At 37.4% G+C, this 24503-nt stretch overlaps 2 protein-coding genes and 1 long non-coding RNA gene across 7 annotated transcripts in view; 2 read left to right on the top strand and 1 right to left on the bottom strand.

The window, feature by feature from the left end:
* The window catches only part of CLGN (calmegin), a 57712-nt gene extending 55186 nt beyond the window's left edge, over positions 1 to 2526 (top strand). For both annotated transcript variants that reach the window (XM_045071132.1, XM_004768475.3), the window contains exons 14-15: positions 168 to 268; positions 2022 to 2526. In XM_045071132.1, the coding sequence (XP_044927067.1) occupies positions 168 to 268; positions 2022 to 2102 (182 nt within the window). In that variant the 3' untranslated portion in view covers positions 2103 to 2526. The remainder of the gene's footprint in view (positions 1 to 167; positions 269 to 2021) is intronic.
* Positions 2527 to 8897: 6371 nt separating this feature from the next.
* SCOC (short coiled-coil protein) overlaps positions 8898 to 24503 on the bottom strand; it is a 35940-nt gene continuing 20334 nt past the window's right edge. Inside the window, exons 1-4 of one of the 3 annotated variants that reach the window (XM_004768476.3) lie at positions 17588 to 17691; positions 12466 to 12537; positions 12050 to 12133; positions 8898 to 10501 (exon numbers count right to left, since the gene is read on the bottom strand). In XM_004768476.3, the coding sequence (XP_004768533.2) occupies positions 10359 to 10501; positions 12050 to 12133; positions 12466 to 12487 (249 nt within the window). In that variant the 5' untranslated portion in view covers positions 12488 to 12537; positions 17588 to 17691 and the 3' untranslated portion in view covers positions 8898 to 10358. Of the gene's footprint in view, positions 10502 to 12049; positions 12134 to 12465; positions 12538 to 15927; positions 15997 to 17587; positions 17692 to 24503 lie in introns of those variants that run through there. The other 2 variants (XM_045070994.1, XM_004768477.3) reach the window with 2 other exon arrangements.
* LOC106007397 overlaps positions 17678 to 24503 on the top strand; it is a 56521-nt gene continuing 49695 nt past the window's right edge. For both annotated transcript variants that reach the window (XR_001182107.2, XR_001182106.2), the window contains exons 1-2: positions 17678 to 18038; positions 22336 to 22376. This is a non-coding gene — a long non-coding RNA (uncharacterized LOC106007397). The remainder of the gene's footprint in view (positions 18039 to 22335; positions 22377 to 24503) is intronic.

Below are 24503 nucleotides of genomic sequence, written 5' to 3'. Positions count from 1 at the left end.
ATTTATAAAATGTTGTAAAATAATATTTGCAATTAATTTTTTAGAATTTTCTCATGATAGAAATTGCCTTTAAATATCAGAATTTAAATAAATCCCCTTGTATTTAATATTTCTAGTAGCAAAATTCTAATTCAAGTCTTTGCCTATAATAAAAATCTGTATTCTAGAAGAGGAAGGTGAACCTGGGGAAAAGAGTGAAGAAGAAATTGAAACCATAGAAGGACAAGAAGAGGGTAATAAATCAAATAAGTCTGGATCAGAGGATGAGGTAAACAAGTCTTTAACAGAAAATAAACTAGATTTTCTGTACGATTGTTATCCATAAAAATTATCTTAACAAAACTGTCTGGTTTACAGAGAATCTTTTCAAGGTTTTACTATACAAAATTTGGCCATATTTCTCTAAACTTTCATAAGAGCCTCCATATTGTTTTTTAAATGTATTCATAAAGAAGGTATGAAAATGCTATAATTGATATCCTCTTAATGCCCGATGAGAAAAAGTATATAGTAAGCCTGGGGTTTACAAAATAGAGCTGCATCTGTAAAAAATTATGTCTTTATCGTTAGTCTGTTGAAAATCATAATAAACAGACCATTTGAATATTTAAAAGATAATTCTCTTTATTACAAGACAATTTTCTTTAGACCCATTATAAAAACATTATCATGATCTGAATAATTTATTGTCACATTTTGTAATATTTCATTAATTGGGTAGTTGAGTATCTGCCTGATAGGGTGTTTTTTCTCAAATCTTTAATAAACTGGTTTTCCCATTAACTTGATAGGTCTACCCCTTTCTGCATCCTGATATATAACAGAACTTTCTACAGTGCCTCTTTTTAGTCAGTTATTCTGGAATCAGAAACCATCCAGGATATGATTCTGAACTAGAGCTTTCTCTTTTTACCCAACATGTACCAAAGGCCTGTTTTCTCTACCTGCTGGCCCTTAGGAACTGCATGACCTCATGGCAGTCCCCATCCTTAGCGCCCTCAGTACTCAGTGCTGGGCAGGGGACTATCCCTGTTTTGCCTGGCCTCTGCATATGATGATGTAAACTTGTTTTGTCTCTCTGAAGAAATCTCTCACATACATGTGTTTTATTGTTATTGTTTGTTTTCTAAAGCCTTTTCAATACATATACTTAGTTACTGGTCTTAATTGCCTGTGAGTTCTTAAAGGGGTTTGGGGGGCACATTAATATGAATATACATATTAGAGGAAGCCGGTAAAGATAATTTCTTCCAGGACAGTCATCGTTTCACCTGTCACTCTCTTAATAACATTACTTGTAATCATTCAGTCAGATTCATGTCTGGTTATATTTTGCTACATAAAACATTTTGTGTACCTTTAAAAATATTTTAATTCTTTGTCTTTTAGTCTTCTTATATATCAGGGGGCTAAAATAAGCCAACTTGTGTATAGTGTGACCTTGAAAATAATTATAACTATTTTGTATAATACCATATAACACCTTCATTATTTTATTTTGTGACACAAGTTTAATTTACATATGAGTGCTTATTGGATAAGGAAAGAAAAAAAACCAGACTATAAATTTGATGTTTCCCTTCCCTTTCTCCTAATTTTCTTAAACTACTGTGTCAGAAGTTCTGGAAATGTCTCTGTAAATCTAGCTCAGCAATTCATTACTTGTAAAACTACTGTGATGAAGTTAGTGCATAATATCCCACAATGAAAAGATCATACAGCCTCTAATTAGCTATGACATTGAGATTAAATTCCAAATGATAAAATAATTGAGTTGTTAGCACTATTCCTTGTCAGAGGTGTGTCTGAATCAGTCGAGTTATTCTAAAAATGTAATCATAACAAAGGGTGAGCAAATTAAAACACATTAACTTATGTACACATTTTTGACCAGCTTCATGAATTAAAGAACACATATAAGGTAGCACTTTTTAGAACATGTATTTTAGAGACTAAGAAATATGTTATTCACTATTTACCCATTGTGTGAAAATAAGCATTTGCATCATTCTTTCTTCTAGATGAAAGAAGCGGATGAGAGCACTGGGTCTGGAGACGGGCCAGTGAAGTCCGTACGCAAGAGAAGAGTACGAAAGGAATAAACTATATCCAAGTATTTTTAATTCCTGAGCGAGATATTTGGCATTCTAACATCAGTGTGCCAGAGCCGAACTTGAGTCATTCTGTACGTTTCTAATATCTAGCAATGTTATTCTTCCGGACATTTATTTTAGTCTTTCTTTTCAGGGGAAAAAAACCACAAAACTTTGAAGTTACCTGGTCTTTGAATTTAGAATAAAAAAGAGTGGCACGTTACTTATCGGATTTAAGAGATTAATATCATTAGAAGTTACCAAGTTTTAAAAGTTGGAGAAAGTTTTGGTTTGTACAGAGCAAAATTGGAAAAATCAGTTACCGGAATTTCCTCTTAAACAGCTATAGGACGCTATAACAGGTAGTTCTTTAATAAGAATGAGTCTGTGTTCTGTTGTACAGAGCTAAACACAATAAAGTTTCTGTATGGTTGTTTGATTCTATCCACAACTGAAAGTGTTGTATGCGGCCCCCGTTTGCCTAGTTGTGTCAAATTAGAGTCAGGGTCTGTTGCTCACTTAAATTATAGATTCCTTTAAAGAGGTGCTTTGTTGACAAGTCAACAAAACAGCGCTGTCTTAAGTGTCATTCAGAGAATCACTGGCTAATAGTGCAGCATATTTTACATTTGAATACAAAGATAATAGGTTCATCAAAATATAATGGTTACAGATGCTTTCTAAGCTTTGGAATTGTTTTATGCTAGAATGGCTTACCTAACTCTGGAGATTGCTTTTGCATACATTGCTCTTGGAAATAAAATTTAAACATTTTTTTTCTTTAAGTTACACCCTCTTTAATAGGTAAATTATTGAGGGAGGAGCTTTAATTTATTTTCTTTTTTCTGGTCATTAAGAGATTCTAATCGCAAGTAGATATCAGTCATCATGCTTTGTATTTTTATCTTGCTTTTTTTACTGTCAAATTCAAACACATTTTAAGTCTCTAGTTTTAAAGCTGCCTCTAAGGTAGAAAGTAGATACTGCTCCTTTTTTTATAATAGTGACCAGAAATCACGAACGACATTAGAGCGGAGCTGTGTCATTCCTTTTAAAATATTTTAAGAACTTTTTATGTTTGGGTAACAGGTTAGGCCCTTTGGAAGGGGATCCAAATCTTTGAGACCACGGAACGACATTAATACTAGTGAGGGAACTTTGTACTAGTTGGGTAATATTTTTGGATTTCTTCATGTACATATACACCCCAACCTGGGCAAACTCCGTCCGACTCAGTTCTCACATGGCCCACTCCCCAGTGGTACCGTTAGAGCACACGTATGGGGAAAACGAGATTTTCGCTTCTCTTTTTACTAAAGTTAAGCCAAACAGCCAGTAATACTATTCGCTCCTTATCTCAGAGAGTGAATTGAAAATAAGTGCTTTATTCTCATTGCTGTGTACTGACTTTCATAAACTGGTGGTGGAAGAAAATCTTAATCGTTAACTATATTTTGTGTTTATTTAATACTAACTGAACTTGACACATCTTGCAAGGACTCCCTTTCTTGCTTTATAATTGGGACATCCCAATGAACTAGACATACTGAGTGATTCTAGAGGAAAATGTTTCTGAAAGCAAGCTACTTAAGGAAAGAAATCCTTGATTTTTATGGAAACCTTCTTGCCTGACAAGTGATTTGTATGGGAACATTTTTTCCTAAAGATTTATAAAAGTTTTTTTTACTTTCTTGGTTGCAGATTCATTTAAAATTGAGGGTTTGGTTAAACTCCATGAGCTTGCAGTGGTAGAATCTAAGCAACCTGTTTGACCAGCTCACTGCTCCTTCCTGTGAGGTAGCCGCTGTGGATGTATCATGGCTGATAGGTTTAACCAAAACTGAAACTTTTGTATACGTATGTGTGCTAGATCCATGCAGGCGATAAAGCCTAGAGTCTTCCTTTTACCACCCTTTTCTGACTTTGTTTAAAATGACTTAAGTTTTTTCTCTAATAAAGGAGAAAAATAAGTGTATTTTGCTTTTCTTTATTTTAGTTGGCCTTTTTAGAGGCTTTTCAACTTGGCCAGGCTAATGTAGCTTCCTTTTTCTTCAGTATCTTTTTAAGATAGCCTCACTTCCCTTCACTGTTTCTCTAGGAAGACACATATTAGGGTTAGTAGTCTTTTTGAAGGGTCAGGCCACATTTGCAAGAGAGACAGGATGGAACTGCTTATGTGTTACAATTAACCACTAGCAGTGAATTTATTGTACGTTAGAAATTTAGAACAGTAATCCAGAAATGGTTTTGTATAGCATTGTGCCTGTGTTTGGACTTCAGCAGGACTTGGGGATGAACTATCACATGGCTCATTTCAGATAACTATTTCAGTGTCATGCAAATGAATAATAGCATTTCTACATAAGTGTGAATAATCTCATCCCAAAATTTAGCTCCCACGCATTCCCATAGTATGCCAGCTGTGAGGAGTTTCGGAAAGAAAATCCTTAATCTAACCTGTTAGATGACAAAGGCTGATGAGAAATTGTGTTTGAGAATGCATTCGGAGTTTGTCTCTGGAAATGCATGGGAGGAGCAATGGGAGTGTTAGGGAAGGTAGACAATAGGATGATTGGGTCTTTTAACTCCCAGCATAGTATCTTCCCACAGAGTTGGTGTTTGTTCAGTGAGTACTGTTGTGCCCGAGTTTTCGCGTCTGAGAGACCACCAAGGAGCCGACACCGATGTAATCACACGAGGGTTTATTTGACAAGCTTAAGCTCAGGTCCAAGTGTACCTGACGCGGCGGAGTAGGGACTTGGACCCTGAACCAGACTACAGTCAGTGTTTTTAAAGGCAGAGTAGGGGTGGACTCAGCGGTGGGTGAGGACAAAAGAGGTGTTCAGAAGGGCTATCAGGGTAAAGAAGACTATCAGGATATTGGAGGCCTGGTTATTATCAAGCCAAGGCTGTCTTTCCTTCAAATGAGGCACTAACATGAAGACAGCTGGGAGTTTCCTGGTGGAATGTCACATTCCTCCTATCAAGCGTCCTTGTTAGTGAGATTTAGCAGCGGGACATTTGTAAACTGAGGGAGACTCCTGTCTTACAGGATTGTGATTTCTGCAAGTTAACTATTTGTTCACACATACTACCGAGGGGAGAGGAGCAGGTGGAGAGGGGGTGCAAGGTGCCAGCTTTTGCTTTGTCAAGATGGCTGTACTTATGTCAGGGCTAGACTCGAGGTGGGTATAGCTTTGTTTTTCTTGGCTTCCACAAGTACACCTTTATGTTCTTTGGAAAACTTGGGAATATTCTCAAGTTTTTAAAAACTTCAACACTTGGTAAGCCATCTATAAATAATATATAAAATCTAAAACACGGTAAATACATTATACAAGTGATTATAACATAAGACTTTGGCTTCTGTCATCCCTCCTCCCCATCCACCTCCATAATAAGGCAAATTGAATCCAAAGGCCAACCTAAAGTTCTTGTTATGGTAACTTTGTGTTTAAATGGCATGAAGTCTCTATGATTTAAGAGAAAGAAACTGCAGTTTTTTCAGCTAGAGTAGCTGAAAGACTGTTTAGTCATTCTCTCTGCCAATTCTCAAACAAATTTGAATGTAATCACATTTTCTGCTTTTTCATGATTTGCTAGTGGTGTTAACTAAAGTAATCTCTTGGTCTTCACTGGTAATTTTGTTTCAGTGCGGAAGAAATACCCTCAGACAACCACTAGAGGGTGTTAACTCCAGAGGGAAAAACGGGAAAGTGACAAAAGGTTTTACTTTCTTCAGAAACTTCTTAAGATAGTTTTACTTTGCTTTGGACCACAAAGTTAATTTTGGATTCTGTAATTCACCTCTCATTTTCAATGAAGAAGAGTATTGGACAGGTTTAGAAATGTGACCTTATAAAGTGGTGGCAGCTCCATGCTTAGATGATTTTGGTAACTTTTCTGCAAAAATTTTTGTTGCAAAAAAAAAAAAATCTGTGAAAAGCTAAAGCGCTTTCATGTTTGACACAAAAATTTGGCAGCCAAACCTGACCTGACAGGACTTTATCATACTTAGTATTAAATTCACATATTTGTTACAAAAATGTTAATGTATTTGATTACATTACATGTACTCAAACCATAGTTTTGATTACATGCCCCAAAACATAGTCAAATATTTTATGTAATCTGAAAAATTCCACATTCTAAAACATCTGGTCCCCAGAATTCCAGATAAGGGATTGTGCTCTCTAGCCAATCTACTATAAATCAAGTCCAAAGGGAATATAAAGAGGACAAATTCTGGATGGAATGCTATTATCAGTATTGAGGGAAGTCCTACTAGGGGAGAGGTGGTTGAAGAAAGAGATGTGCTGATTTTCCTGTCAACCGTCTTTCCGCCAGCATTGAGAGCTAGAAGTGTTAAAAAATTATTCTGATACTTGTTAAAACAGTGAGGAAGACTTTATTCTAGCTACTACAATTGGTGCCAAAGACTATCACAGTAGAGGAGCGGTAGTTCGCTCAATCCCAAATTCAGCAAAGACAGCTGGGATTTAAAGTCAGTGAGCAAAATCAGGGGAGAGGGAAAATAAGGAGACATCCAAGGGTAGAGGAATGCTTGTTAAACTGATTTAATGCCGAAAACCACAGTGATGAGATGCTGAGGGTGGGGAAATTCTAAACTGACTTAACAGGATTCTTTCGAAAACTGGCATAGTCAGGCCGGAGACAGGGCGAATGATGAGGTCCAGTCGAAAAGAAGGCTCAGAAGAGCCTGGTTAAAGTTTGGTCCCAGAGAGATTCTGTCTCAGAAGCTAGACACAGTCCCTGTGCATACTGTTGACCATCTATCTATATTTCCAATATAGACATTGATAATCTGAAGTGAGATACTGTCATAAGGAAAACAAAACATATAGCATTGGCTTACCAGTCACATGACAAGCAGGTGGACTTGGATTTCAGTTAACATTTTGTCACCTACTGAATGGACAGCTCCATGGGTAACAGGTGGAAAAATCAGGATGTGAAATGCATTGCCTGGTCGTTGATGTTTTTAGCAAGGCATCACAAGAAAGAACTGGCCAGTTTCGCAAGTGGAGATAGAATAGAGAAGCATCAGATATTAGGAACCTCAGAGGATTAGAGAATCCCAAGTGTTTCTGTACCCTTCTGTACCAAAAAAGGTCTAAGGCTGTTTCTTTTTGAGGTGTGGGAGGCTGAGGGGGACACCCAGCAAGACCTGCCACCTGGTAAACCAAACAAAGGGCTCCATCCCTGCCTTAAGGACTTGGGTGTTAGCATTCCCGGTGCAGTTTTATTTTCAGTTGGTCACAAGGTAGCCTCCACTAAAGAGGCAGGGTCCTGTGATGAAAAAAGCATACTTTGAGAATTTGGTTTAGAAAAGTGCTTGACTGTGATTCCTAACAGGTGGAACTAGAAACAGAATTTTCGAGGGAATTTTACTGCCAAAAAAATGTGAGCTTGGCCTTAAAACAATGGGCACCAAAAACAATGGGCACCAAACTCATGCCAGCAATAAGTGCACTATTTTCACAATTCTCATAGAGGGCATGTTCCCAGCCTCCATTTCAGACAAGAACTTTCCAGAGTGGAAGCCACTGAGGGTAATGAACAAGTGAGTCCCCTGCCAGAGAGCAGAATCAGGGTCTGATCAAGGTTGTTTTGGGGGGTTTTGTTTTTTGTTTTGTTTTGTCAGAGACAGCACAAGCAGGGGAGCATCAGGCAGAGGGAAAAGTAGGCTCCCTGCTGAGCAAGGAGGCCAATGCAGGACTCCATCCCAGGACTCTGGGATCACGAGTCTGAGCCAAAAGTCAGACTCTTGCTTTTAACCAACTGAACCACCCAGGTATCCCAAGGAACTTCTTTATCATCAAGGACACTCTTCTCAGGGTTTCCCAGAAATATCCCCACAGTTGCTTTGAATCAATACATGTTTCCCTTTATTCCATTTTCCAAGTTTAGGGTTTTTATTTGGGTTTCCTGTCCTTACCACACTATTCTAAATGAGCAGAGGTGAGGGTGTGAGCAAATAATTTGCCCATCAGTTTAGGCATCAGACTATTAGAAGCCACCTCCACAACTGATGAACCTTAATGGAGATCCTGAATTCTTGAGTTTCATCAGTAGGAGGGGTTGAGTATGTTCTGTGCATGGGAAGGTTGTGCACAGAGACTTAACAGCAAGAGAAAAATGCAGTGGCTGCTAGTTGGTACCCAGATCCTCCATGTGCTTTTATGGTAAGAGAGTTGAAGCTGGAATATGGCTTCCAGCCAAAGACTACATTTCTCAGCTCCTGCAATCTAGTTGTAATTAAGTCTCCATACCACTGGAATATAAGAAATGCCATTTCCGGGCAGGCCTAACCCTTAAAACCTTGCATATGTGTCTCATGCAGTTTCTCCGTAAATTAGAATAGTGATTAGAGTGACTTCGAAGCCACGGTCGAAAATGGCAGAGCTACCCTCAAGTTCCTGAATCATTATGTGAAACAAAGCCTGACAGCTTGAAATGCTTAACCTCAAGACCCTTAGCTGGGAAACAGAAACTTCTATATTTTATTAGTGTATCTCTTGTTATAGGAGCTTAGCCTAACCTAAATGTTACAACCATGTTTCCCCCGGCAATCTTGGATCGCTCTCTGAATTCTTTGCTTTTATTTTAAAAAATTAATGTAGAATACCCTGTAACATTTGTTTTAATAAAAATATTCCCCTACATGTACAGTAACTAGTACTTAAATAAGATATGCTACTTACCCTGTGGCTTTGACCAACCCTGCATATACCTGTATACCATTATACACACCACAGTTACTATATTAACACACACACAATCTCTGAAACAGCTTTTTATTAAACAGCAAAGCAAAATTGCAACACAATTTTAAGTGTTTGTAGATTAGGTCACAAAACGGATGCAAAATATTTGCAGTGTAACTATTATATTTATACAGCTAAAGTCATTCATTGACTCATACACCAATACAAACATAAGATTATTCCAGGATTAAAAGTAGCCCAAATCTAACAACCAAAACGGTATTAGTGGATCTCTTCCTATTTAACATTTTAACATTACTTTTGATACTAATTTTCTTACCAGATGGAATCTACAAACTAAATTTTTAGAAACTGTCAGAGTGACTAAAATTCTGCAAACCAAGTAGTTGGGTTTACAGAAAATTCTGGGAGAAGTAGTGAGATTAAAATACTGAGAAAATATCATCTAGTATACATGTAAAACTCCCTCATTTTATTCATGATTCGGATTCTAATACACTCTGAAGGGATTCTGCAAAAGTTGATCTGCTGGGTGCTACAAAGAAACATTAAGACTAAACTCTTAGAAACTATTCTCTTTCAGATGTGGTTGACATAAGGTTAGTCACATTTAATCTACTCTCTCAGATCTAGTCTGTGTCAGGGATCACACAAATCTGGAGTAAAAACATTTTGGAGTTGTTTACTACAGTTTGCTAATTATCTTTTCAATCCTATTCATATTTTTCTCAAAATTTTCTATTCCAAACATATAACCAGAGTTCATCTTTTCAGATATTAAGTGGGTTGTTTTGTGCAAAAGGTAGGTTTTAACAACCAAACCTTCCCAATTTGACAATTCAGTTGCAAAGAAAAGTCTTCATACTTACAGCCTCTGTTTTCAACTGATTAAAGAGAAACCAACAATCCTATCTTATTACTATGACAAGCCCTAACTGAGAAAGTATCTCATTTTAGTTTAAGTTTCAACAATTCAAGCTCAGGTTACTCTCACAGATGATTAACTATTAAAATTACTTTTACAAATGTAAAACCAATTTTCTCCTTAAGGGAATGAAAATGGGAAGGAAGAAGCGAATGGAGAAGAGGCACAACATGGTGGACAGGGTACATAAAGCTGTGCGTTCAGTACATGATTTTGGTCACTTTTCACAACATGGTGGTTATTTTCTTGTATTTCTTACTATGCCTATGTCTTTATCTATTATTATAGATAAAAGACAGTGCTAAACCTATAAATCAAATTTGATAAAACATTCATTTTCAAGTTTCATAAATATATGCATTTCTAATTATAAAGTCTCTACAATACATTTGCACGTTTTCATAGACTAACTATTATACGCAAACTCATGAAGTCTTCTGTTATGCTCTTAATTTTGCCTAGATCTGACATTATCTTCATAAATATTCAATTAAGCCACAAACAAAAGTACTATAACTTTTAAAATCTATCCAGGTTTTAAAGAAAAAAAGATCAGCAGCAATTCAATAAAACAGAAGGGATGTAAATCCCTTACTTTCTTTTGCTTTTTGTGTCAGTTGTTTGAAAAACACTAGAAGCTGACATGAGGTTTTCTATATATTGTCCAAGAACTTGGTTTTCTGATTTTAGCTTCAGATTTTCTTCCTTAACTGCATCTACTCTTGCAGAGAGGTCTATATTAAAAAAAAAAAAAAAAAAAAAAGTCCAGTATCAATAAAATGATGCCAATGACTCCATATTATACAAGACTTAGGATTCATTCTTAAAAAAGATAACACGATCTTTAAATTTTCTGCTTTTAAATTCAGGTAACTTTAGAAATTAAGGTAAACAAAGTAAACTGAATGCAAGTTAATAGCCAAAATTCTTAAAAAGAGATTTCATATTAAACTAAATGTTGGTAAATGGCATCTATGTGGAGTAGTTATTTCTTGAAATTGTTATTTCCATAAGATACAAACTTGGTTTTTAATATGTGAATTTTGGTTCATGTCTTATCAACATTAAAAAAAAAAAATCTTTGTTAGAAATGCTTAAGAAAACATGGCAGGCAAATACAACTCGATTTATACATTGGATACATTGGATTTATACATTGGGTATAGGTCAGTTTCCAAGAAATTGAGCATTTTGTATTTTTACATTAGCAAGAAATTCAAAAGTTCTTAATGATCAAATAAAACATTATCTTCATTCTTTCATTTAACAACTAAGTATTGGGGCCCTTTAAGAGCCAGGCACTATTCTAGAGACAACACTAACAAAAGTCCTTGCCCTCACAGAGCTTATATTCTAATGTACATGTGGACACATGTGCATTTGCAAAGCCCCAAGTAGGGGTCAAGAGAAAAAAGAAGGGTATGAGTTGCAGGAACCAAAAGGGAAGTTGTCTTTTTAATATAGTATGGTCAGTGATATTCTGATAGAGGGAACTGACCAGAGACTTAAAAGAAATGAGGGAATGAGCCATACAGAATGCAAACAACCTAAGCAGAGAACAAACAGAATAGCAACCACTAAGACCCTCAGTAGAAGCTTGCTGAAAGAATGGCAAGAAAGTCAGTGTCTGAGGTAGACTGAATGAGGCAGAGTGTGACATGACTGATTCTGAAAGGTATAAGGAGGTAAAAGATTTCCAGAGGGTAACCTGGCTTTTATTAACTGTGAAATGGGAAGCCAGTGCAATGACATGATCTCCTCACCCTGCTGTTAAAAAAAACAAACAAACAAACAAACAAAAAAACACCACACACACAACACAACCTCTTAATTTCATCAAAAACCAAGATATTTCAGTGGTAGTATTAATTTCATGCAAGACATTTAGGAAATGAAAAAACTCAGATCAATTCACTTTTAATCTCTGAAGCTAAAACATTTTTAAAGTAAAAACTTTAAGGTTTTTGCAAAGTATATGCCTTATTAAAGTGGACTTAGTAATATCTCTGTTCAGGGGTTTAAGGGGCTCTCATGTAATAAACAGCATTACATTAACCCCGGAGGGATGCACAGGAACACTATTTGACTTTCTTATTGAAGCGCATTTGTTCTTTAAAATCAACAGCCAAAGCTGCAGGGAGGAGGGAACAGAAACTATTGAAATCGACTTTGAAGCTTATACTTTAAAAACTGGGGGCATGATAAGGAAATTAAGCAGAACAAATGCTTACAATTTCAACTAACTGGATATTGTTCAAGAAAACTACAAAATGGAAGCAAACCTTCAAGTGTGTGTTGAAGTTCCAACACTTGATTAATAAGTCGTGTTTTCTCCTCCAGTTCCACCTGGTTTTCAGCATCCACTGCTGTAATACAAAGGTTCAGGTTTACTAGTAATTAACATTAGGTACTATTTGTATAGCACAGCACTTAAAGATATGCAAAATGTTTTATATCCATTGTCTTACTTGACTTAAGAGGCCTGGAAAGGAAGAAATTAGATGCCCACAAGGCAGATAAGGACACCAAGGTGAAGATAAAGGAGTTTGTCATTATCGATCCTTTCTAGATCTAGAGAGGTTATAAATAATTAGCCAAATCCAAGCATTCTAAATATTGCTTCTCTGTTCTTTCCATTGCTTAAGCCAAAAGCATCCACAAAACCAGGAACTCACAAAAAGGGGAAATAAGCACATACCATCCATGTCGGCATTCATCATCTTGGGTAACAAGTTTTCGGGCCTTGGGTACAAAATCCTTGATGAATGGTCTGCAATAAGAGAAAGTTAGAAACAGACACATATAGCAATAAAATACCACTATACATTTTAAAAAATTTTTAAAGGAGAAAATGATCAAAGTTATGGAAGAACAAATATAAAATATTAGAAATTTTAAATATGTTATCTTCTTGGAAAGTGATATGGTAATAAATCATGCTCATGAAAACACTTCAATATTTTTTACTCAGGAATTTTGCTCTTGGATATTTAGCCTAAGGAAAATTACAAAGAAGGAAAAAATTATATGCATAAAATTTTCACTTCAACCTTATTTACAACCCACAAAACTGGAAACAATATGAACTGTCCATTCAGTGTCTGGTTAATTACTGTAGTTTCTAATCGAGTGGCTACTAAAAATAATCATGATGACTATAACATGGAAGAATGTTTACAAAATTGTGTGTTCACTGATGTAAATTATGTAAAATATACATAAATACAAATAAAGAGAACAGCAAAATGAAAAAAGCTCTTATGTTAAGGATGATGATAGGGATGAAGACAAATCTCTTAAAAATATTTTTCCTTTTAAAGTATTACCTTATACATACTGTTTAATATTTTTTATTGATAAGTTCAAGAGAAAAATACTAGTTACCTGAAACACTAAAATGGGAAAAATGAAAAAATATCAACTTGTTACCTTCTGGTTATGGTTAAAACAGATTAAATAGGATGTGTATAAGTAAATATTAATATTTTACTGTTTCTATAAAAGGTTCTAAAATATTGGGCCACCTGGGTGGCTCAGTCGGTTAAGCATGTAACTCTTGATTTCGGCTCAGGTCATGATCTCAGGGTCCTGAGACTGAGCCCCGTGTTGGGCTCTACAATTAGCTCAAAGTCTGCTTAAGATTCTTTCTAACTCTGTGCCCCACCCACAGGCATGCTTAAATAAAAAGAATTTTTTTTAAGTTTCCAAAATATTAAAGCATAAAATTCCTGTGAAATGTGTTCTGCTCTATAGCTAACGTTCATTTCATATTCAGTGTGCTCAAGATTTTTAAATAAACCAGATTACTGCTGGAAACAGATTTGTAAACAATCTAATCTACTCACTGAAGCAGTGAGTAGACAGGTATAGACCTGCCAGTATTACTACTTTTTCAACAAATTATTTATAGAGCACCTACTATACCAAGGCACTCTTATGCCTCTGTATGCTAAATAGTAGAACCCAGATCCTACTAAACAGGATGTCTATATTCTAGAACCAGAATCTTAAGAGTTATTAGTGTATTGAGTATTCCCTCACAGTTCTGATTGTTAAATTGTGAGACAATTCAGATACTTGCATGAACATGGAGATAAAATGCTCAGTGTATGTATATATAAACTACCTCTGAAATAAGAGATCACTTGTTGGTCTAAAGAAGAAAGACATTTAACATCCCTTACATGGCATTATGGAAGACTTCACTAGCTACAAATGGTATAAAATTGACCTAATGCTTAATAAAAATCTACTGAGTCCTCTAGCATCTTTCTACTTATCTAGCATTAGAGCTGCTCTCCCTCAAATTGTTTTCACATGTTTTTAATCCTCAAGTTCTTTGTACTTCGGAGAAAGTTCACACATATATATGTGATATAATATGTACATATTATATACATAGTACATCTGCATTATACATATGTAATATAATGTACATAATATGTAAGATAATATAAACTTTTTCTGATGCAACAGCCAAAAGCAAACGTGATCTTGAGAGTACTTAGCAACAACAGCCTGCAGCTTGGCTATTTCTGCTGTTAAATAATATACAAAAGGTACTTCAAAATTCTGACATTTAGTGGTTTTAAGAATACAGCTCAAACAAAATTTTCATGACAGCTGAGAAGAGTTATAAGATACAAAAGCAAAGCAACAGATAATCATGCAATCAATGCATGACTTTGAAATCAAGTTTAATATAGGGATGTGGAATACTTCTTTGGTCTATGTTTCAGTCTAATACTAAAATTAAACCAAAAAGTCTTATACAAAGGTAAAGTGCTTCAAATTGATCAGTATAATAATGAGGCCAGTTTCTGAAATTTTGGCCACATGTAACCCAAACAATGGAAAATCTGTGTGGCTTATCAACAGTTTGACTTCATCTGAAAAAAATGAAAGAACAAAAGGCAGAAAAATGGAATGGAAGGGGCTTGTTAGAGGAAAAATGAAACTTAGAAACACACACAGAAAACTGGGGTGGAGGCAAGAGCACAAAAGCCTGGTGGGCACAAGACAGTGCTAGGAGATATATAACAAAACCCAAGAGAACACTATACACATCACAGTCTATGTAAGATAGCCTCCATGACTGTACAGCACAAAATCTGTCCAACTCTAGGTGGCAGCCCTGGGCAAAAGGGTATTCATGACTCTTCAATGAAGCAGACAAGAGCACTGCTGGCTGTCTCTCCACAGCAACGACAAAGACAAACAGTAATTTTCTTATTCTGACGGGATTAAACAGGCTGGCCTCAAAATGCTATTCTTGCATATATTCAAGGTCTTCCAGTAAATTTAGAGTAACAGACTGATTTTATAAGGTCAGAAGGTTCATTGAACTCTTTTATCAAAGTATTTTAGCCACAGGTTTTATTTTCTTCCAAAATACAGTCAATCCTAAAACCTCACAATGTCTACATTAGCACAGGTACTTTGTCATAATATGCACTTAATACCAGACTGAGTTTTTCAACTATAAAATCTTTTTCTCAGTCTATACTTGCTATCACATCAGTTCAATTTCATGTGAAATGTACTTTTAAGAGTTCATTTTTGGGGCATCAGGGTAGCTCAGGTGGTTAAGCGTACTACTCTTGATCTCAGCGCAGGTCTTTATCTCAGGGTCCTGACTTCAAGCCTGGTACTGGGCTCCATGTTGGGAATGGAGCCTACTTAATTTAAAAAAAAAGAAAAAGAAAAAGAAAAGAAAATCCAGACCAAAGTATCTCTAGCATGAGGACACTGAAATGAGTGTGGGGTGTTAAGGCTGATCTGTTTATTCTAAAGCTGCCTTCACTCCGAAATGGATATGGTTCTTGAAGATCTGTCAACTCTGACCTAAGCCTAGGTTGGATCTTAAACGCTTTTCTCAAATTACAGTACGTTCTGGTGCCTATCTTCATCTGGCCTTGGTGGGGAGAAGAGAATCTAGAATTATTTTGATAGTATAAGTCCAGGAAGCAAAAAGTACAGAGAGAACAAGAGTCAGGAAGTGTGACAAACATTTAGGATGGATGCATTTTCCATGCCCACACTTCTGTGATCAAAGACTACTCTTTTACCAAAGGAGAACTCTACCTTCTCTTATAGTATCCTGAATAGTACCACTGTTAAGCAGTTTAGCACAGTGATAAAGGGCATAAATTTATATTACCTGGATTTAAATCCTAGCTCTGCTATTTATAAGCTCTGAAATCTTGAGCAAGGTTAACATCTCAGCCTCAGTTTCCTTATCTGTAAAATGATAAAAGTATGTACCTCACATTTTTGTTTTAAGAATGAGTTGAAATGTACGGTACTTTCAATGATACCTCATAATGTTAGCTATTATCTCCTCTACCTTTTGGCTCTAATTCAGGCCACAAAAAGAAGTTTTGGTAAAATCACCTGGTCTAGCCACTTCATTTTACAAACAAACGGAGACCAAATAATGACTTACCCAAAATCACAAAAGTAGTCACTGACAGAGCCAAGACTACTAGGCTAGTTGTTTTCCATCACACCACCACAGGAATGCTCACCTCTGAGACCTAAGATTTTGAGACTTTTTCCTGATACCCACCCAACTTGTTTGCATCTAAAACTGATTTTCATGTCATCCACTTATTAGTGAATAAGACTACTAAAATAATGTCATTGTTGATTAACATACTAAATGCTTTACATATATTATTAGTTCATCAAATCAACAGAGGGCATTGTAATTTATATTCGTGGGTACTGTACCTCAGAAAGGCTAGTATCTGCCTTAGACTTCACAGCCAATTTTGCACCAAGATGCTGAAAGCAGGTCTAACTATGAAGTCCCTGTTTTTTCCATTGTATAATGGAAATACAGCCCTAATCTATGTGTGCCAAATATTTTTGCAGTCTTTGATGTTAAATTCCTTTGACATTTTACTAAGCAACTAAAGATAAATTTTATTCCATTCACGGCGCATCCACTTTCAACTTGGTCTGTCTGTTCAGGCCTGTTCAAGTTTTGCATTGTTCTGGCTAGATAAATCCAGTTTCAGATCCCACAGGATTAAGAAATTGACTGGCCAAAGGAGGACAGGAACGAAAGGTGGATCGCCAGAGAATGGCTAGCTATAGTGAATTTAATCGAGGAGTACAGCCACAGAATACACAAGCATAGCTTTGGATCATCAGGTAGAGACAGCGCCGGGCACATAGCACAGCAGGTCCTTAACATTGTTACGTCATAGTAGTGGAATCGATACATTGTATAACAAAAACCCTGCCTTTCCAAAGGCATTCTCTTTCTCCTTTTCAATCCTAACTCCCCAAAACTTGCTCGGCAGGATCCTTGAGGGAAGCCCAAGTAGAAACTAACCGGGAGCTCCTTTCGGCGCCAGGAAAGCTGTCGCCACCCTCCCCGCCTCGGCGTCCTCTCCTCCCACCTCCCGGGCTCTCCGCAGAGCAGCCACGGACTAGTCCCGGCGTGCCAGGCCCATCCTGCCCAAGCGTCCCTCTGCAGTCCCAGTTCAGGGTGGGAGGCTGGACAGCGGCCTTCGACTCAGAAGAGGCGCGAGAAGGCGGCGGGGGGGTCCGCCTAACGGACGCGAGCAGCCTCTCCCCAAAGGAACCCAATAAGAAGATGAGAAGAAGGTTACGCAGGGGCTCTGCAGGGAGTCAGGCCTGAAGCGCCCACCAAATGCCCAGGCCCGAAGCCGCTCTTCCTGGGCACCTGGTGCGCCGGGCAGCGTCCAGCCCTCCCGCCCCCCATCCCACCCCACTCCCCAGGCGCTGAACGGGAGTCGCAACTCCAGCCGCCCGGGGCCAGGCCCTCCGCGGCCCTTGACTGCCCTCACCTGCCGTTGAAGAAGCCAGGAGTGGGAGGGAGCGGGATAGACGCCTCAGGCCCCAACTCTTGGACCAACCGGTATCGGCAGCTCCGCCCTCTGCGCCCACAGAGCCTGCGCCGTGCCGGGAGTCCCGCCCTGTCCCTCCCCGTCCCGCGCCGTGGCCCACCAATCCCCACTCAAGAAGACACGCCTGCGCATTAGCTGTACGACGCCCCAATCGTCCTTTGTCAAAGCCCCACGATCCACCTTTCGCCATAACAAAAGGACGTTGGCATCCAATCAGGATTGAGGCTGTCGTGGGCGGGTCCGGTAAAAGCAACAGCCAATGACAGTACAGGAGCGAAGTTAAGCGTGAGAAAGCCAGTCCAAAGAAAGCCGCTCTTCAGTCTCAGCAGGGGTCGGAGAAATTGCGGTCAGAAAGCCAGTATGGAAAATTCTGACAGCTGTCAGGAAGGAGGTTGGTAAAACCAAATGCTGGGGGAGAGGTAAATCATTCAAGTTTAAGAAAAGGGCATTTGTGGACATAATAGGTAAAGCCAGTGCAATACCGAAGTACCTCAATTCTAAAAGGAGACTTTTCCAACTTTTCTCACTTCCCAAATCGGAAAGTTCCTAAGTACACCCCTAGTGGATTGTTCCTCTCCTCATCCTTTCCAAACGATTATTAAATCCGTAGTGCAATTGACCATTTAAGGATATTTTAGCACTGAGAAAATACCTTAACAGGACTTTGGTATATAGAGCGTTTGCTCACCTTATCTCATTTTGATTCTCACAGTAACCCACAGAAAACAAATGAAGCTTAAGAGTAAATGCCTTGCTCGAGGTCATACATGCAGTATGAAATGCTGCTGCCAGGCTTTGGGATGTAATGCAATCTGGCTTGATAGCGTTCATTGGTATCTAGCACTTGACACAAAGCAGCTTGGGTTTAGTATTTGTAGAGTACGAGGTAGTAATACTATATTGTTTTGGCTTTGGCACATTCTCCTGAGTTGTAGAGGAGAGCCTGTGTCTGCCTGTTTCTTGACTTTTTTCACTTCTGGTTCAGTTTGCTGACCTACTGCCTTAACCCTTTTAAGAAATATGTAAAAAATATTCCACTTAAGTATTAAGAACTATACATTTGGCTGGACCCATGATACATAATTTGAGAAAATTACTAGAATGCAACACAGGACCTAAATAAATAGAAAATAAGAAAGGCCCAGGGTCTATCCAGTAGGAATGTCAGAAAGAGAAACTAGAGAGAATGGTTGTGAGCCGTATCAAAGAATAATAACTAAGAATTGTTCAGGATTGTGGAATATTTGAATGCACAGATTCAAGAAGCACTTACTCTTGAGCAGGTGTAAAATAAAGAATTCCATATGTGGTGGCGCCTGGGTGACTCAGTGGGTTAAGCCTCTGCCTTCCGCTCAGGTCATGATCTTGGGGTCCTGGGATCCAGCCGGGCTTTGAGCTCTCTGCTTGGTGGGGAGCCTGCTTCCTCCCCCCCCCCCCCCCCTTGCCTCTCTGTCTGCTTGTGACCTTTGTCTGTCGAATAAATAAATAAAATCTTTAAAAAAAAAGTATTCCATATGTGGACACATCCTGATGAAACTGCAGAACACCAAAGACTAAGAACTATTAAAAGCAACTTTTTTGTTGTTGTTATAGTGGCTTTTTTTTTTTTTAGTTTTAAATAGAATAAAATATACATAACACAAAAAAATTATCATCTTAACTATCTTAAAGTGTACAGTTCAGTAGTGTTGAGTATATTCACATTGTCATGCAACCAATCTCCATAACACTTTTCATCTCGGAAACCTGAAACTCTATACCCATTAAAAAACAACTCCCCATTTAACTCTCCCCTCAGCACCTGGCAACTGCAATACTTTTTGTCTCTACAAAACATGATGGCTTTAGGACCTCATGTAGGTGGTATCTCTTAAAATATTTATCTTTTTGTGACTGACTTATTTCACTTATCATGACATCCTGAAGCCTCATCCATATTGTAGTATGTGTCAGAATTTCCTTCCTTTTTAAGGCTGAATAACATTCCCTTGTATGTATATACCACATTTTATTTATTCATTCATCTGATGATGGACACTTGGCTTGCTTCCAACCTTTAGCTATTGTGAATGCTACAATGTGAATGTGATGTGTGCAAGTATCTCTTTGAGACCCTGTCTTCAATTCTGTTCAGTGTATATCCAGAAGTGGAATTGCTGGATCATATGGTAATTTGATCTATTTTAAAAGCAACTTTTTTCCCCTCTCTCTCTCTGCCTGCCTCTCTGCCTACCTGTGATCTCTGTCAAATAAATAAATAAATAAAATCTTTTTTTTTTTTAAAGCAACTTTTTAAAATGCGGTAATGACACAAGAATAGACAAAAAGAAAATTAGAGGGTAACTGTACCTGGAAGTTGGAATACACTAAATGTGTCTGATAAGAAGTGTTGGGCAGGTTGTGGAAAGGAACTATTCATGACTGCTGAAAGTGTAAATGGTACAATTACTTTGTTGTTGCTGTGGGCTTTTGTTTGTTTGTTTTTGAGAGAGAGGAGAGGCAGACAGTGAGAGAGAGAATCCCAAGCAGGCTCCACATCCTGTACCAAACCCAGTGTGGGGGCACTTGATCCCAGGATCCAGAGATCATCATCTGAGTTGAAATCAAGAGTCAGACACTCAGCCAACTGAACCACCCAGGCACCCTGGTATAATAACTTTGTAAATAGGCTATGGAAAAGACAACTGATGGTGGTTTTAGTTAGATTGGCTATTCACATAAAAAATGAAATTAGATTCTGACCTCCACTGCAAGTAAAACTGAATTCTAAATGAAGTAAATATTCCCTCTCTCACTATCTCTTGCTGTCTATCTGTCATAATAAATAAAATCTTTAAAAAAAATACTTGAATGAGCAATCATTAAAAATCCTGAAACAGAAGTTGTTGAGAGTATAAGCAATATAATAGAAGCTGCAAATAAGAACCAAATGGAAACTTTATAACTGAAAAAGAAAATAGCTGAAATATAAAACTGTAAAAAATCAGCAGTAGGATGAAGAGGAAAGAGTTGGTGAACTTGAGGAAATCTCAGTAGAAATTATTCAGTCTTAAATACAGGGAGAAGAGTTGGCAAAAACCAATGAACCAACCTCAGGAGTAGAAGACAACAAAAGAGATGCCATTTTGTGTCACCAGAGTCCCGGAAGAAAAGGAAGGAGAGTATAGATGGTTCTGAAAAACACTTGAAGAAATAATGGTTTTCCAATCTTCATAAAAGACAGTTTCATAAGAGAACGGTATGATGAGGAAAATAATGTCTCAAAGGCTCTGAGGATGGAGTATAATGAAAAAGACTGTTGAGAAACACTAATCTAGAGCACGAACATCACAAAGAGAACCCATTAGATAACATTTATTTCCTGATGGAAGAAGAATATACCACCATCTATGAAAGAGTCCTACAAAAAAAAAAAAAAAAAAAGGAAAACAAAGTGGAACCTGACCTGATCAAGCCCATTAAGTAGCAGTTTAACAGGAAATACAGAAATATATTAAATCTACTGCCTGGACAAAATTAGCAAAATGTGGCTATGGACAAAAAACAACAAGACAAAAACAAAAAACAAAGCCCCTTTCTTCAACAAAAAGAAAAGAAATTGCACTGGGGGGAAAAAGGAATAGAAAGAACTCTACAGATAAAAGGGCACTTATAATACATATTTTTAAAAACAGACCAAAAACCTGTGATTTATTTTGGATGCTAACACCATTTAGGAGACGCATGAAAGTGATTGCCATCAAGTAGAATATGACTAGAGTATTCATCTTTTTTAAAATTCTGGAACCAAACATATATCACGTAAGATAATTAGACTTTAAAGGAGGTCTTTAGACAAATTATCTCAAAAAATGTAATGTACCAAAGATAAAATTAGAGAGCAATATATCAATCACAAAATGTTGCAAATTTGATAAAACAGTGTTGCTGATAATTGCAAATTTGATAAAAACAGTGTTGCTGATAATTAAGATTTGCCCTTAAAGATAGAAAATCCTTGAAATAACAAAAATGTGACAAAAAAGAACAGTACTCCCAAGTGGATATAAAAAGGGAGTTGGAATTTTAGCAAACCAATCATGAAGTGAACATTCATTAGGCTATACAGTTATTTTTATACAATGTTCCATATTTGCATTATATTTTTCAATTAAAAATGGTTTAAAAATAATCACAAAAGTTCCTTTCTTCTAAGTAAGGCAAACATATACATACAAATAGAAACCAATGAAATTGCACAGAATTTATACATATTTGCTTGTAAGAAGAACACTTGTTATCTAAGGCATGTGTATATTAATATTATAAAACATCTAAGTAAAGGCATACAATTAAAATACTCTTCATAGAGAATGGGGAACTCCAAATTGAAAATTATTGTTACAAAGCAATGTATCATGTGAGGAAGAAATGATAAATTGTAGAGAACTTCCAAGATCATTTTGATGTTCCAGACTGACATAGTCTCATCATGAACATGAAACCTAACTTGTCTTAATTAGAGAGTTGTAAACATACTGGGGATATTTTAAAGTGAAATATGCTAAATGGAGGCATTTTGATAACTTTCAAGTGTAACCAGGTGTGTTCCCTGGTACTTTATGCTCATTAGTTTGCAAAATGTGTTTCATCTCATTCCTAAATAAGAACTCACATTTTCCTTTTTACTTATTTTTTTCCCTTGAAAGGTTATTGAATTCATTGGAGAACGAGTGCTGTCCTAAATTTGGTGAGTCAAGAATATACTGTACTTGTTGAAAATTGATTTCAAAACTAGACTTAATAGGATATCATACTGGGGTGCCTGGATGGCTCAGTTGGTTAATCATCTGACTCTTGATTTCGACTCAGGTCATATCTCAGTGTTGTGGGTCTGAACCCACAGTCGGGCTCTGTGTTCAGAGCGGAATCTGCTAGTCTCTCTCTCTCTTTCTCTTTCTCAAATAAATAAATAAAATCTTAAAAATATATGTACCATACTCTGCTATTCGGTAAATTAAGCTGTATACTCTTCTCAAGATTGTAATTTCTTGATAATAACCAATAATTGGCTAATTTGAGGAGAGTTGTTTTCATTCATTGGTTTAATAGAGAAAAAGTAAGAAATTACCAGTGTGTTTTTAGAGTTTCTCTAATGAGAATTCAGAAGGACTTCAGGGTCTTCATGGAATCAAGCTTTGAACTTTATGGCAAAAGTGAAAGTAATTGGGAATGATTATACAGTCTTGATGCTTATTTTTCTTTACACAAAGTAATGGTTTGGCTTATTGGTTTGTTTTAAAGATTTTATTTATTTATTTGACAGAGAGATAGAGAGCACAAATAGGCAGAGCTGCAGGCAGAGAGAGAGGGAAAAGGAAACTCTCCGCCAAGCAGGGGGCCTGATGCTGGGCTCTGAGATCCCAGCACCCTGGGATCAGAACCCAAGCCGAAGTCAGACGCTTAATGTACTGAACCACCTAGGCCCCCCTACACAAAGTAATGTTTAGTCAGTTTCCCAAAGATTGGCGCTCATCTCTCTGGCTGTACAAGATTAGCTTTTAACAATTGTTTATGACATTTTATTGTCATTGAAAAATATGAACAATACAAATAACCCTCAGCTTGCTGATGTCATTGCCTAGAACAAAGCCAAGTTCACTAATAATGTAAATTATAGGGCAACTGGGTGGCTCTGACTCTTGATCTCAGCTCACACCTTGATCTCAGGGTCGTGTGTTCAAGCCCCATGTTGGGCTCCATGCTGGGTGTGGCACCTACTTAAAGATAATTTTTTAAAAAGATGTTAATTAAATGGTTAATTTAATGTGGCAAATAGTGTGATGTTGGTTGTAAATGACTGGCCTGGAGAGCCTGATGTATCAGCATCCCAACAAGCCTTGGTTTGAAGAAGAAGAAACCTGAGTTCCAGCTCTGGCTCAACCTATATTCATCCATTCAATTCTTCATATAGTTACTAGTTGAAAAATTTATTTCAGTGTTCATTTTGAGCTAGATACTGTAGAATATCCAAATATTTGAAATTGACCATAAGTCTGTGGGGGATGATGCACTTTACTATAGACTCCTGTTTCCTCAAATTAGGGACTGTAATGAAGTTCATCCTGCTTCTCTAATATTACATAAAGTACCACTGAATTTATGGAATAACACTGCCAGCGAATGATAACAACGGTTCCCATATTTAGGCAGCCCGTGATGGTCTGGTTGTGTCTGACCATCGAGCCCTTGGTAACATGCCTGTTGGGTTCTGAAAGCTTTCTTGAGTGACTTATTTTGGGGCCACTCCATTCCAGCTTTTATGACTTGGAGTTTCTGTGATTCTCTGTACAGAAATCTACCAGTATCAGTCATTTTGGCTGCGTGCGTGTTCCACTTAATCTTTATAAAACACTCTCATTTAAAATCAACACTAATCACTGGGCTCTGGGAGCATAAAAGGGATTTGGTTTTAATATGACAAAGTGATTCTTGGAAGGGCACTGGAGTCAGGGTAATAGTGAAACTGATGTTTTGTATGAGAATGCATGTGAGTTGCTAGCAACGCTCTGCAATGCAAGAGCTGCTGGGCTATCAGACTTCTAGTACACAGGCCTAGTTATCAGAGCCTTCCATTCCTCTAGGAACTGTTTGCACTAAAAATAACCAACCTGGGAGAGCACCTTTGTCAGACCCTGGGACTTTATATTACTTTCTTCTTTTCTTTTCTTTTAAATTTTATTTATTTATTTAACAGAGAGAGGGAGGAAGAGAGACAGCACACAAGCATGGGGAGCAGCAGGCAGAGGGTGAGGGAGAAGCAGACTCCCTGCACCCAATGTGATGTAGGGCTCCATCCCAAGATTCTGGGATCATG

Source organism: Mustela putorius, unplaced genomic scaffold, assembly GCF_011764305.1.
Source record: "Mustela putorius furo isolate JIRA1106 unplaced genomic scaffold, ASM1176430v1.1 tig00000083_pilon_pilon_pilon, whole genome shotgun sequence".
NCBI lineage: Eukaryota > Metazoa > Chordata > Mammalia > Carnivora > Mustelidae > Mustela > Mustela putorius.
This window is presented reverse-complemented; position numbering and strand designations above follow the sequence as displayed.